Source organism: Bombus pyrosoma, linkage group LG10, assembly GCF_014825855.1.
Source record: "Bombus pyrosoma isolate SC7728 linkage group LG10, ASM1482585v1, whole genome shotgun sequence".
NCBI lineage: Eukaryota > Metazoa > Arthropoda > Insecta > Hymenoptera > Apidae > Bombus > Bombus pyrosoma.
The window spans coordinates 3,839,899-3,855,283 of record NC_057779.1 but is presented as its reverse complement, the minus strand read 5'-3'; the positions used below and the strand labels follow the sequence as shown (position 1 = coordinate 3,855,283).

At 41.9% G+C, this 15,385-nt stretch overlaps 1 protein-coding gene across 7 annotated transcripts in view; it reads left to right on the top strand.

Annotated features, from left to right (window-relative positions):
• LOC122571346 (ETS-like protein pointed) overlaps positions 1–15,385 on the top strand; it is a 142,172-nt gene that overhangs the window by 100,103 nt on the left and 26,684 nt on the right. For all 7 annotated transcript variants that reach the window (XM_043734970.1, XM_043734975.1, XM_043734973.1 and 4 more), the window contains 2 exons: positions 3,198–3,314; positions 12,550–12,753. In XM_043734970.1, coding sequence (XP_043590905.1) covers positions 3,198–3,314; positions 12,550–12,753 — 321 coding nt within the window. The remainder of the gene's footprint in view (positions 1–3,197; positions 3,315–12,549; positions 12,754–15,385) is intronic.

Below are 15,385 nucleotides of genomic sequence, written 5' to 3'. Positions count from 1 at the left end.
GAGTAATTCATGACTCTGACTTGATCGTGAACTCTAAGTCTAGCATTTTGCGCAAATAGATCGATCCGTTTGTCACCTTGTAAAATATCTTGATATTTTAACTTCTTCGCTTGACATTCGTACATCTCTTAAATATCTTCTTAAATTTTACGTGTCAGAGGATGAATAAATTTTGGAAAACCTTCCTTTCCTTTGCGAATTATACATTGATTCTACAATGTAAGCCCGTTTTACGGGAAAGGATTAACGATATTCGTGATTTATTATTTCTATCGCGTGTCAAATTCGCCAAAGCCATTTAAGGATACGTCGGACGATCCGGAGAGCTCTCTAGCGAATAGCTGGCTCGAAACGACCACGAACAGCGTCGATACTTTGTACGTTTGTAACCAGCGCGCCGGCATGCAAATTTGTTGGCTCGCACGTGTTCGTGAGTGGCTGTACGCACACGCACGCGGCCGCGTGTGCCTGTGCGCGTTGAGACAAAGGTGCTTATGGGTTACGGGAGACTTACCGTGCGTGCACGCCATACATACTTAATGGACTTTCGGCGGTACGCCGTTGGAGGAGCTTATAGCCATGCAAATCCAGCTGTGCAGATATCCCCGCGTTCCCCAAGGAAACACGATTTTTATCGCACCGCGCCATCCTAAGTTTCTTGACGCCGCAACTAGCGTTGCTTTCGTCTAGAACGCGTTCTCCTGTTTCTTCGCCTCTTGTTCCTTTTCTTTTTCGTCTTCTCCTTCTTCTTCTTCTTCTTCTTCTTCTTCCTCCTCCTCCTCCTTTCTTTCTTCCTTCTTCGTAAATCTTGATAAATCATAAATCGTTCGATTTACTGTTTTGAGAACAGGTTTCGTTTTAAAGCTTCGTTTCGTAGAAGCGAAGAGAATAAAGTTCGAGCCTGACGGATAATTTGCGTTTATCGAAAACGGAAGAAACGTAACGAAGCAGGTTTGATAAGATAGAGCGGTGGCTGGTGTGAAAATAAAACCAATGGTCTGGTCATGTATGGCCGCAGGTCTTGTGCTTCCTTCTGATATGGACTTTCCAAAATGATGGACTTTTTCTCGAATGAAATTGCAACAATTAAAGATTTCGTAGAAGCATAATCTGCGTGCAATTAAGTATTCCCTCGCCATCGAAACGTTCTAGGCTAATTTCTAGCCCCGAACCGTTCACAAATTCACCCCAAAACTCCAGTCCAACCTACGATAAGGTGGCCCGTAATGAAAAGACAAGGAACGAAGGAATCAGATAACGAAACAAAATTCAGTCCTTAACCATCCCCCCCCCCCAGGAATTTCAAATGCGTGCTCGTACGTAAATCCCAGACAGAAAACAGTATCGCCTGACAAACTGGAATAACGTATGAAACGAAATCAAAGAACATCTTAAGGTATTTGTGGCGCGATAATATTCTTCGAGATCAAAGCACGCCGAGACTCGAAAATCATATTCTTCGCGCATGTCCGAGATTCTCCGTCTAGGAAGGAATTTCTTGGCTGTCTGTACTTTCTACGCGCGCGCACTAACAAACAATTCAGAAATGGACAGAGCGGCGCAACTTTGCGTTATAATATACCGCACTTTGGGCGCAGAAATTGCCGATATCGCATACTTCACAGTACGTGCGTACTTTTATTCAAAAACGATCAGGCGAAGGCTAAATTTTCCTTAAAGAAAAAAATTCTTCTGGCCATTTCACATATTATTTTTTCTATCAATTTCGTAGTAACGGCTCCTCCGTAATTAATTAAAAAGTCATTTTTCGAGCGACTTGGGAATCATACAAAACTTCCAACTTCAAAAACGAATATATCCATCTCGGTAGAGTCAAGTTCCCTAAAAAAAAATGAACCCCACATAGGTGACACATATGTGAAAATAACGTACCGCCAAACTTTCAACGAAACCGTAAGGAACTCGATGTACGTTACAGATAGCTTAAGGAAACGGACATTTAATCTTAAACCCCGAAGAACTTTGAAAGTGTATTCATATATATATATATATATCGTATAGATGGTAGACAAAGAATCGCGGAGAGGAGAGCATTGAGCGATCGCGCCATAAGGCGTACGCCACGTTGTGCACGGCATAGAGCAAGCGTACCTACAACGACGATGCACCTGCACCTGCCCGCCAGTTGCACCCCTCTTTACGACGATGCTATCTAGGATGTAGTGTGCATGCCCCCCTCGCCTCTGTTCGCTTTCGCTGCTCCTGCCGCCGCCGCCGCCGCGACACCTGACGCTCCTCCGTCTACACGCTCCTTCGGCTCTCTCTTCTGCACGCTGACGCGCGCGCGACCGCGTGCACGCCGCTTTGTGAGAAGTACCATTAACCTGGCTTCTCACACATCCACCGATCCCGACTGTTCCGAGTTTGTCTGCCTCTCTACCTGTTTCCCCTTTTCCAACAAACACGCAGTTTACCACCTACCGATAATTTTCATAGACAATGTTTGTGCACGGTTGGATATATATGTATATAATGTGTACGAAGGTTGAGAGAGGCTTGAGAATGGCAAGGTATTTCATTAGGAAGGAGATGGTTTAGGGTAGGTCTCGGAGCTGTATAGATGTCGGAGAAATTGGGATCGTTGGTCATAGTTTTGCCGATGATTCAGAAAGATATTTAACGTTTCGCGTTTGACGGACAAAGCGAATTCTGTTGAACGACGCAACAATCAACTCGATGCAACGCTTCGATTTCTACTACTTCGCAAAGATGGTGTGAGATTATCGTAACGTAAGTAGAAGCGAAGCGAGATAAGCGATAAACTCGTCTGTTTTAGATTCTTGATTTAGGACACTTTCATAATCACCGGCACAATTAATGTGGGAGATTTTAAAGTTGCGTCTGTAATTGTGGGGTAATTCTGGTTTTGTACAGTTTGTTTATTATGTACTGGAGCGCAGAGGAAATTCAGATTCGAACGCGGAATTTTAGTTGTATGAGATTCCCGAATCGCTGGGAATCCCAACGTGCAGAATATTCCAAGTTGTGATATTTTCAAACGTAAACAGCCTGTATTCGATAAATGTCGAGTTCTCCACCATTGACATTTGGAAAATCTACATTCAAAAAATACTATGTTTTCTTTTCATTAGTCCTCGCTCAAATTTCCAGTTAAGTACATCAAATGTATTGTGGTACACGCAGCCGCTTAATTTGAGCATATCCTCACGTTGCAGATATACCGGCACAAGTGCCGCCGTTAACACCTGGGACCAACAAGAAGATGACCGAGGCCCTGGAGGCCTCTTTCGCCTCCTGGGAGAAGGAACGAGTCCGCCTCAACATAACCAAAGGTGAGTGCCGCCTTTTCCCTTCTTCTTCTTCTTCTTCTTCTTCTCTTAATACCGCGTATACTCGTATTCCAACCTCGTGGAAAACGTTCTTTCGTCTTTCTTTCTTTCTTTCTTTCTTTCTTTCTTTCTTTCTTACTTCGCCTCTTTTCCCTTCCTCCTTATGCACGTTCCATGGCGTACAGGTTTCTCAACGACTTCTAATTACAGGATCATTGCCGCGATACTCGTGATCCTATTCGCGAGCTTTGACGTTTTCATCCGATCTCTGTATACGTGTTTGTTCGATTGCTTTTTCTTTACCGATGTGAACTATAGCTTGGAAATGTATAAGTGATCTATTTTTTCTTCTTTTATCTCGTATCTCAAAGAATTTCTTTTTGCTAATAGAGACACTTAACTTCTATGTCGCAGAATGTCCCTTTTTCTTCTTTTTTATTTTTTTCTCGTTGAGAATCGTGGATCGATATTGAAAGATAGAACGTTTCAGTGTGTTGGATGAGATCGAAGTTCTTGAATCTAATCTCATTAAGAAGGTATTAGAGACGCCTTGAATGTATCGTTAAGACGTTAATCAGCTCGGTATAGCATAAATGTTGATCAAGACTGGATACATTTATTGATCCTGATTAAGATATCCTCGGAAAATGCATTTATTGAGAGTCGAGAATCAGAAGCAGATGCTGATTAATCAAGCCCCAGCGTTTCTGCAACGGTTTGTGGCATTTGCGTTTTTTCCCGGCTGCTATTCTAATAAGTATGATCAATCGAGGTTTTAATCGACGTAATATTCCTCGATACATATCATTCCTTTTAACTACGACATTATTTAACATTCGTCTTAACATCTTTTAACATTCCGCGTTCTCCAGCTAAAATGTACATCCTGTTCCACTCTCTATGACCTTGCTATCCTTCGCAAATTTCAATACTTGCAAACTTTATCTACTCTCTACGTCTATCTACTCTTCAGCTCCAAGCCGATCGAACGATCTCATAGGAAAATCTGTCTTATTTACGCGCTCTCGTTCTTCAAAATTTGTACTAACACGTGCGTTACGCCAGTCATTTCCGAAACTCAAAACCTTGATACTTTGTTCGTCTACCATTCGAAACCACAAAAGCATTGCTCTCAGCAGTTCCGAAAAAAGAAATCCACTCTAAAATATCGTACACGCCTAAAGAACAGAAGCAAAACGCGACAGCTCGAAACGATTATTCCGCAGAAGGAAAAAAAACCTCTGGAAACTTCAGCGCACGATACTCGAACGAGCTTCTCGTTTGGTTGCACAACGCGTCACGGTCGACCGCGAACGAGAGAAATTTGTCGAAAAATCGGAGTATGGTCTGCGTGTGTGCCCTTTCGAAACCGGGAAAAACCTTGCTGCGTGCAATGGTACGTGCGTGCGTGCGTGCATGCGTGCGTGAGTAAGTGAGTGAGTGAGTGCGTGCGTGCGTGCACGGAGACGCGCGAGTATATACGCGATGTGATGTGATGTGCGACGAGGCGGCGATGTGCAGGAATTGTGAATGTGATGTTGATGGTTCTGATGGGGAGCCGATGCCACACATCCGGTATGCGCATTCAGAGCCACGCGGGTGTGACGTTACTTCCGGTCTACATGCCCCGGGTTCGTACCCTCCGGCCAGATCACCTACAGTCTGACCTCCGTGAACCTAACGAGCAACCTCGCGCCGTTCCACTTTACAGCGGACCGCAGTAGCACTGATTCTCTAGTCCTTTCTTCTTCCTTCTTTTTCGCCACCTTTTTCTTCTGGTTCTCTCTATAATATCGTCTTTTTATCCTTCCTTTCTCGTTTCTCGTTCTTTACTCTTCTGTACTATCGATCTTCTTCTCGACGTTCATTGTCTTTGCTCTGCCGTTTGTCACAGTTTGCTGCAGACTGATGATGATTTAAGGAAGTAAGAGGATTTGGAGTTTGGAAATTTTGGAGCGGAGATCAAAGAAGGATTTTATTCTTTTGGGAGATAGCTCTTTCGTTTTATGGTAGAGATTGACGTAGGTTAAATTATAGCGCCATGGTATCACGGTTTTTCATTTAAGCGGATACGAGTCGGGTTGAAGTACAAGTCCCTTACGATGTTAGGACTTGCGGTACGGATTATAGTTTCAACTTAACTTAAAGGCAGTTTCGTTTGAACTGCAGCTTTATTTTCAACTCCTTATTTACATCAAAAGTTAGTAGTTTTATTCATTCAAGTATATAAAATATTCAAATTAAAGCACAAGGGGATTCGGAGTTTGGAAATTTTGGGGCGGTGATCGAAGGAGGGAAACGATGTAGGATAAATCGCAATATGTTATCAAGGTTTTCTACATAATCCCTTGCCTTGCCTTACAGTGTCGTATCACGGCCATAGTATGAATTATGGTTGCAATCCATCTCAGGCAATTTGTATTTATAACGAAGCTTCGTTCGAGCTGCAGCTTTCATTTCGGTTCTTTAGATTGAAAATTAGTAATTGTTAGACTGCAGTGTTTTATTTGATTTATACAAATTTAAAAGTGCAAAAATCTATAGTGCAAAATGTTCGTGTTAAATACAATATATGTTCGTTTTTCTATATCTACTAGGTAATTTGCAATCAGTCTCCTTCATGGAGATTATAACGATACGTACAATATCCAAAGTGAAGAGAAAGAGAATTTCGAGTTTGAAAATTTTGAAACGCAAGGTCAGGAATAAACGAGAATTTTATTATTCATTTCCTTCGTTTTATATTAGACATTGGTGTAAGAGTGATTATATCGGTATGGTACCAAAGTCTTCTTTCTGCTTAATCGCTTGCCTTGTCTCGCACTATCACATCACAATCGTAGTATAAATTATGGTCGCATTTATAATTAGACGTAATATTTCTAACAAAGTTTCGTTTGTACCCCGGCATTAATTACAATTCTTTACGTTAAAAATTAACGATCGTTAGACTGCGGATTTTTAATTAAATTTAATTTATTAATTAAACGAGAAAGATCCCTTTCACAAGAAAGGTGATATACAGTAAGAGGAAAACAAGCGTCGGGGTGATACAATCGCTGTGAGACAGTAGTAAGACAAATACGTGTATAAATACGTTGTACTGCAGCTCTACGCTAATGCATCGCTCGGGTTAGCTAAGCCTGGATAGACCTTCTTACTTGGATTGCTTGTTGAACTGAAGAAAAAGTTGATATTATTGCATAAAACGTTGCCTGACTGACGTATACAGGCGATAGGAGGAGAAGAACGAAGGATAGAATAGGAAATGGTGTGTAGATGTCGATAAAGTTAAGAAACTGTGAACAATCGACAAATTCGTTCAAGATTTTAAATAGAAAGATAGTCTCGCCAAGCAATAATCGGATGATCGCAAGTGGATAAAATTTATCTATTGCCATAATAGGATTTTCTGCATTTATAAGAAATTTGAAGCTGTAAGGATGCACGCTATTTGTGTTTTATAAAAATATATATACAAAACATCGAAAATACAGCACGCGATAGAATATTTAATAGGCGAAACAACACTTTATTTAAGTTTCAATTTTTCGATCATATCGATAAAAATATGAACCTGCATAAACATCCGCGGTCCGGCAACCATAAATTTATCTGTAACGTGTAGTTGAGGCTGAATCATAAGCGAAGAAGGGATGTTAGTGTCCTTTGTTCGAACGACAAAATATATCGCGTACTACTCACACCACCGTGATTTCTGCCTGGATCGATCGAAAAGGGAATTAACGAGTAAGTGGAATTGCAAGTAGTTTGATGTTAACACGATCCATTTCTCGAAGTTTGGTACCGTGCGTGCTACAACCGTCGACGAAGCACCTGCTGCACGGAGACACGGCGTGCATTCGCGATTGCATTGCAGGACGTCAGAACCCTCTGACGCATTCGTTATTATGATTTATTCAGAATTTGCCTTTCTTATGAATAATAAGCGCCGCCAAGGATGTATCCCCTTTGTCGAATCGAGACACGGCTCGTCACGTACCGCATCGACACACTATCAGAATGTTGCTCGCCACCGAGACTTGCCATCTTCGAACTCGCGCGATCATCGAGGACAAACATCATCGAGATCCTTGCGGTTAATATTCTGCGTTGATCGAATCCCAGGCCAAAGTCTCGATACGACGACATTTTTTCGTTGACTTGTCGAGAATTTCTGCGATCTCGGGGATGAGAGGAATGGCGAGCAAAGTATAGAAATATCTGGGTAATCGTTTATTTCCTCGTTTATTGACAGATATCGTCACTTGACGAATTCGATCGAAGCGAGAGAAAAAATTGACGAAAAAATAGAGAAACAAGGAGAAGAGAAAAAGAGGGACGTTCAGTGGAAAGCGATAAACGATCTTAGCAGAAGATAAAATGCAAAAGTAGAAACGCGATGTTTAAGATGGTTAATTAAAATCTTCAGTGTGACGCGAGCTGCCATAATCGCGCATCGAGACACGTTTCAATCGGTCTGGCAGACGGATCCATAGAAACGAAACGAAATTAAAAGGAAACGAAAAAAGAGAGACGAAGAGGAGAAGGAGATTGGCGTCCACCTGTCCATGAGGGGCCGGTGAAATTTATCACTGGAGGGCAGGTACATCGTATCGTAGGTAAACTGCTTGGCCCTCGCGCAAGCCAGACGGTTCCTAAACCAACCGACCGAAATCACAGTCGGTATTTCTCGATTATTGTCGAAAAAAGCTTGCGCGTGACACCTGCGGCGATTATCTCTGTTTGAAGATCTCCCGACTAGCTGGATCGCTTCCACCGGTGCTCTTAGACACCCTTGAGTTCCTGACAATTCGCGGTGTCTCTATCTCTCTTTGATAATAATCGCAAATATTTCGGTTACATAAATGTTTCAAGAAACTCTGAGCAAAAATAATATATCTTCCATAATAATAATCGGTTTTTAAAATACAAACTATAACGGAGTAATTCGAGCTGGCAAAAAAAGAAGAAGAAAAAAGGAACAGTAATCCTCCGATTCGAAAGTGTCCAGCTTCTACCTAATTTCATTTTTAAGGTGCTATCGCAACGAGGAAGTAGTTTCACTTTCTAATAGTTTGAGCGAACCGACAAAAAACCGGGCCAAAATCCATCAAAATCAAGTAACTCTCTCAAACTTGTTATAAAATTCGTGTTCCGTTAATACTCGTAGCGAACTTTACGCTTTTCAATATCAAACCTATATCTCTTTTCGTCTCTCTTTCTCTCGTCTTGTGTTTGTCTATATCTCTCTCCAACAAATACAATTTCAATATCGCGTACAGCCCTGAATTTTCACGGTCTTATTCCACGCCGATCTCGAGTAACCATCAGCTGTCCTGGGAAACTCGCGCGCACTAGCATCGTGCACTAGCGGACGTCAGAAATCGCGATCAGAAATCAAAGGTGGCCGACGAAAGAGGCATAATGATCGGGCAGAGCGAAAAAGAATAGAAGGAAGAACGTCGTCGGCCTTAGTCCTTGGATGGCCATAGCGAAATCGCGGAGCCGCGGACGGATCTCGCGATCGTCGTCGCGCGTCGCTACGTGACTCGCGAGAGTAACGCCGTTTTTATGAATGGAAGATATTCCTCGTTTCCATTCGTGGAAACGATGAAAACCAGCCAACCAGTCGACGAGGAGGATCGAGCCCGGGGATCGGTGTCGCGGCGATAATACATAAATAGAGGAAAGGTGAGAGAGAGCAAAGAGGACTTGGCTCGCGCGAGTGTCTAACGGCACGGCACGATCAAAGCGACCGCCGATATTTGAGGATCGCGCCGATATTTGCCGAACTTATTCCTTGTCAGCATTGTTAACAGACTGCTCTCCCTCTTGCTCGTGGTGACACTCCTCCACCTTCTCTACCCTCATTCCGCTCATTCTTTCACGATTACTCCGTTTATTTCGCTTTTAACTACCTCTTAAATGGTCGGGTTATGTGAAGCTATTTTTGGTTCTTCTTTTTTCTTTCTTTTCTTTCTCTCTTTATTTCTTCCCGTTCCGCCGAGAGAAGATCTCGAAACGTTTCCTCGTGGAAGAAATCGAAATTGCCTTCGGTCTTGGAAGCTCCAAGCGACCGAGAGTTGAAAGAGCCAAAGGTTGCGTTTAACTCGCTCTCCTGCGTTCTACGGATTTCTCTCGATCGGACAATATTTTTTCATCGTTAGGAAATTTCTCAAGTTGCAGAGAAACCATGTGATTACGTTACGTTACGTTAAGCTACGTTATCCTTGAAACCTTAAAAAAAAAAGAGTGGCTTTCTCGATCGAAAGAAAATTGAGATTCGGATATAGAAGATTATCCTGCTCGCAGCTGAGTTAATTAGAGAAATTTCGTCAGACGTGGAACAAAATTGAGATTCGGCTTTCCAACGAAGCAACTGCGAGAGCTTGGAAACCGTCCCACAGAATTTCCTTCCGTTTTCTCGGTTCGTAATTACGTCGGTGTAATTTTCGCGTTAGACGATAGAGCAATGGATGTAAACAAATGCGGAAAAAACGAGCCAAGGTAAGATATTTGCGCGCGAGGGTAGAAGGAGCGATTACAGAGCGTAGTATCGGGTCAGTAGAAGGCTCTCCCTCCCTCCCTCCCTCCCTCCCTCCCTCTCTCTCTCTCTCGTTCGCGCATACATTGGTTACAGCTTTTAATCAACCGTACCGCAATAGACTAATCTAGGCAATTAGTTTCCTACGACGTAATCAGCTGGCAGATAAGGTGAAACAACGGGTGGGAGTTAAAAGTCCTGTATTACATTAGATTATTCTTCGTGCATTATCATCGCCCGGAGAGAGAAATATGCAGATCGCGACGCCGCCGGTTAGAGATTATCGACGAAACGGGGAAATATCCAACAAGTGGATGCTTGTTGCAGTCTGTTCTCGTTTAAAAACAGTGTTTATTAAGTTAATTCTATATAGCGATGGGATCGAATGAAATGTCTAGTCAATTGCAATAGAAAAGTTTCACTTCGTGAGATTCAATTATTATTCATGAGAGGTCATATTTCATTTTCCGTGACGAAGCACGATGTTTTTAATTGCAAATGAGCGATTAGCTTGAATATTCGAGGACTCTGTTAATGAAATTTTTTATGAAATCGTTTTAAAGGAATGAAACGTTACGAACGATGTAGGTGCTGTTAAACATTCCATAATCTTTGTATTCTCCTATCCGAATTATTTCTCTCCGATATCTTTTCAGCCTTTCTTAAAATACCTTTTGTACGGCCATTATTTTCCAATTTAAACTTTTCAATCGATCTTTCTGTTCACGTGCTTGTTTCAGACGGAATGTATCCACTATTTCCATTATCCCACAACGGCTCTCTATCATTGTATTTTGTTCTCTGTACGCTAAGGCATTTTTCACGCTGACGTTAATCTTGCCGAATAAACGAGCAAATAAATAAATTGCAACGTTAAAATTTTCACTGCGTGAGAGTTGCGTCCATTACTATTCGCAGAATGTTATATGTTCCACTTTTCGTATTTACAAAGTACTCAGGATATACGAACCAGTTTCGAATACCAAAAAGAGCAAAGTTCGAGAACGTACTTCTAAATCGTCCGAACAATTCCACGCTCGAAAGAATTAAATTCGAAGACGCGTTGCTCAAGATCCGTCTTCTTCTTTTTTTCCTGAAAGAAAGAGAGAGAGAGATTTAAAACATTTGCATTGACGCAAAACGTCGCCGCAAAGAGTGAAAGTATAAAAAAAATTCCGAAATATTCGAGAGCAAAAATCGATGGAGTTTCGTCTGCTCACGTTTCGACGAATTCTTCTGACATTTGGCGTAGAGAGAGAAAGGAAGAAGGCTTCGCGTTAAGGGAGGATGGGTTCGTCGTAATTTCTGTTTGCATTACGAACCGAACTGTACTTTCACGCGGGAAGATACCGCGAAACAATGCAAGACACGCGTGCAAATATGGGCGCGCACCTCAAATGGGACATTCCAATGTTTCTCGGTATTGCTTCTACCAAAGATGGCCGGGCCCGAGTACCGATCATGTCGTCAACCCGACGCAATATCTTTCTGGTATTCGAAAAGCCTTTGTCTCGCCTCTATAATCTTTCCTTTCTCGCCTCGTCACCATTTTCATCGTTACTTCATTAAAATCAAATCGATTTGCTTCTTCGCGTTGTTCTCCGTTTCAATTTCCCGCCTCCGTGATTCCCATCTAATTAAAAATTCTGTAAATTCAGATTTCGCGGTTTTACGTAACCTCGCGTTATTCTTCGTTAAATCACGATAACGAAACGATTTGTCAGAGCGTGTTCCTATTCGTGGAACAAAATACGTTTTTTCAACTGCCTGTATAGAGACGAGTCGTAGCGCAGCGACGAGAATTTTTATTGTCAGAAACACGCGAAAAGAAGAAAGAACGATCGTGAAAGACGGGAACGTTAGAACTCGTCGAGACATTAGAATAGATATCGATCGTTTCCTGTTTGAAAGCAGCCAGATCGTCATTAATCACCGACCCGATTTGAATAATCATTTTCAACAGTTAGGTGCTTTTTATTCAGCGTGGGTCGGTGTTAAACGTTTCGCGGTTTTATCATGGCAGCGTATGTTATTTGCCGATCGATTACACGACTGGCAATCGAAAAAAAAAAGAAAGATATTGTTGCCATTACTTTGCGATCTAAAGAGATATCAATCGAAATCATACTAACGCTCTTGTTCCAATCATCGATGCGAATATGAAACGTTAAGAACTCTTTCGGCATGAATATGTATGCAACTTCTTGCTACGTTTTACGCATTGATTTTGATAGATGTGGCTGTTACATGATTTGTGATGCAACAATTTCACGACCGACTACTTAGCATCTACAAAAAAAACTATATAAAAAGTGTATTTGAATATATTAGTATTCCTTGGCTCAATTCATGATTTAGCAGAGCTTCTGCGCTGCTTCTTCGATTAAATTGATAATTTATTCGATTATATTGGAGCCTCCTTTTTTGTGTTATTTATTTACATTTTAAGCCTGTTGTTTGCATCGTAGGTTTCCATTCATCGTTCTGCTCGTTTATTTATGTTCCTTCGCTTATTTTCACTTCCTTCCACTGATTTTGCTGCATAACAGATTCTAAATAATTGTTCAGCACTCGATATCGCTAAATATCGGAACAAGAAAAGTTGGAACGATGGTTCGTACGTTCAAGTGCAAGAAAAGGAAAGTAAATGGGTGTGGCGAGATTAAAAAACCTGGTGATAATATTTTTCAGATCCGAGGCAATGGTCGGAAGCAGCTGTCGCCCACTGGTTGCACTGGGCCATAGGGGAATTCTCCCTGGCTGGTGTAGCGATGCAACCCTGGCAGAACATGACGGGGAAACAGATTTGTGCCATGGGCAAGGAATCGTTTTTGGCACGTGCTCCGGCCTTCATGGGCGACATCCTGTGGGAACACCTCGAGATCCTGCAGAAAGGTACGTGACTTTTTCTGCTTCTTCTTCCTTCCATACTGTCTTCGTTTGCTGCCCTTATCCTCGTGCGAAGTCAACACGTTAATTACCCCCCTAACATCTATAAAAATCTCTTCAAATCCCCTATTAATTAATTACGATACGATATACAAATGTTGAAAAATTCGATCATCGACGAGATAGTATCTGCAGAAAATGAAAAAGGCACTCGAATCTTTCCTCAACGACAACAAAAAAGAAAAGGAAGTAACAGACCTCCGTACATCCCCTTACATTGCAAAATAAAAGAGAATTTTCATTCGAAATTTCCGAAGGCTCGCAAAATGGAAAAACTGACTTCATTATCGATCGAAAGTTTGATTTATACGGGATATACGATTTTACTTTATACATGAGATATTTAAAAAATTGAATCATCGACATACTACTTGCCCTAGAAATAGAAAGGATCTTCTTGCAAGTAAAAGAAGAACCTCTATATCCCCCTGTTCTCCAAAATAGAAGGGAGTAGTCGTTTTCTGAAGATTCGCGAGAAGGGAAAACAGGTTGGAGCGGAAGAATCATTTTCCTTGGGCTAGCACGGGGACATCCTATAGTCCGCTGAACAAAAACACAGATCGAATTTCCGTAAAATCGCAATGTCACGGCAGGCACAGGTACCTATACACACGAGGCAATACGGAGAGAGAGAGAGAGAGAGAGAGAATGATAGTGAGAGTGAAAGGGGAGAATAAGAGCAAAAGAGAAAGATCGACGGGGGAACAATGACGAGATCGTGGAAGCGAGGCGCGTATCCTCTCTCTTTCTGTGTGTGAGCTTCGTGTTTTCAGCGTTTCGAAGCGTTGAATCGGCACTTTTTATTCGAAACGAAGGAGAGAATGGAGGAAAAAAGAGCCGTGCGCCATAGAAACTCCCACTCCGGATATCCTGTGCCACCAGAATGCTGCCGTGCCATTGCCTCGGCCACTTAGGTGGTTTTCGGACCACTCGACCAACGTCTGTATGGATCACTGTGTGTAAAAGCGCGCATGCAACCCGGTAATCCCACTCGTGTTTCGATTACAAGATAGAGGCCAGGATACTTTACAATGGACCCAGCGATTTTTACGGGAAAGAGGATGGAAATCGAAGCACCGGTATAATGCTTGTTCGTGTTCACGGTGGTTATTCATTTCCCAGAAAAGACGCGCACATGATGATTTTCCTCTTCCTTCTAAGAGTATCGAGACGATCACCCGAGTACTCGTCATTTTCAATTTATTCCAGAGATTCGTCTAGCGGTGTTTTTTAATTCGACGCAAGAGCTATCGCCGTTTAACCGTAGAATACAAAGGTTGATCATTTCTGTAGCTGGCAAATCTTTCATTCGCCACGGATTATACGTGTTCGTCGTCGATCGTTGACCAAACAATGCGTTTAACTATTAATCGAAAGGAAAATGTACGATATCGTTTCTTAAAGATAAAAGGAATTTAACGAACGTCTGTATATCGCAAGATGTCAAGTTACAAAATTATGAAATCAGATGAAATACAACATGTAAAGAAGGACTTTCTTCGGCTTCTCCCTTTCCTCGGCAGAGGATCTATCGTCGAGAGGTTAGTCGCGGGACGTTGATCGTTCGTATCGTATATCGTTGGAAGGAAGTTTCCCTGGAACTTCTACATCTTCGCCGATGTGGACAGGAAGGGCGTGAGCGAGAGAGACGGACAGAGAAAGAGAAAGGGAGACTAAGAGGGACAAGGTATGAAATGATCCGGGCAGGAAGCGGAGGTTCACCCATGATTTAATTCCCGTTAAGTAAAATCCCGTACTTCCTCATCGATTATTCGTGTCGTCTGATAGCCGGGGAAACCGCGATTCAATCGAATGGCCCGATTAGACACACGTAACACCAACCTCCATCATATCCGATTTTTATCCGATGTTATACGCTTCCTTTTCTTCTTCTTATTCTGTACTGTAATTAATGTGTGACCAAGTTCATTCGAAATTCAATAAAATCATCGACGAGGAAGATTATCGTGACGTGCCGTGATATTACGAGGAAACGAATGTTATAAATATTCTATTTCTTGAATAACATTTTATCTATTTCCTTGTAACTTTATTTCTTGCTTAGCATTTGATAATAATAAAGAAACAGCAGTACCATTATGTTTCTAAATATGGAACAGACTGTAACTGATACGAGCTATCTCTGTTATCAGAAAACAATGAGTAGAAACGCTATAATGAGACGAGCCGGGATAATTATTTCAGATAACAGAGCGCATCACAGTGAAGTAGATACGACCGTCTGATAAAAGAAAACAGCAAATTAGCATATACGTAATATCTACATAAAAATAACAGTTTTTTTATGTCGATTCGTAAACCAGTTTGTCATAGTCGTACGTAGCTGAAATATTTTTATCGAGGGTTCTTTCATGCGCCGGATGGAACAATGGAAGAACGCTCGTGATCCGTGGCCAATCGCGATTCAACGTGTGTTGGTGCACGCGCGTAGACGCGACATAGCGTGGGTAATCGCTTTGATTCCGCGAACGAGAACGGATATTAGGAAACTCTCTCGTGCGCCGTAAAAAAAAAAAAAAAGTAGAAACTAAAAAGCTGCATCCTCGTGATGCAGGCG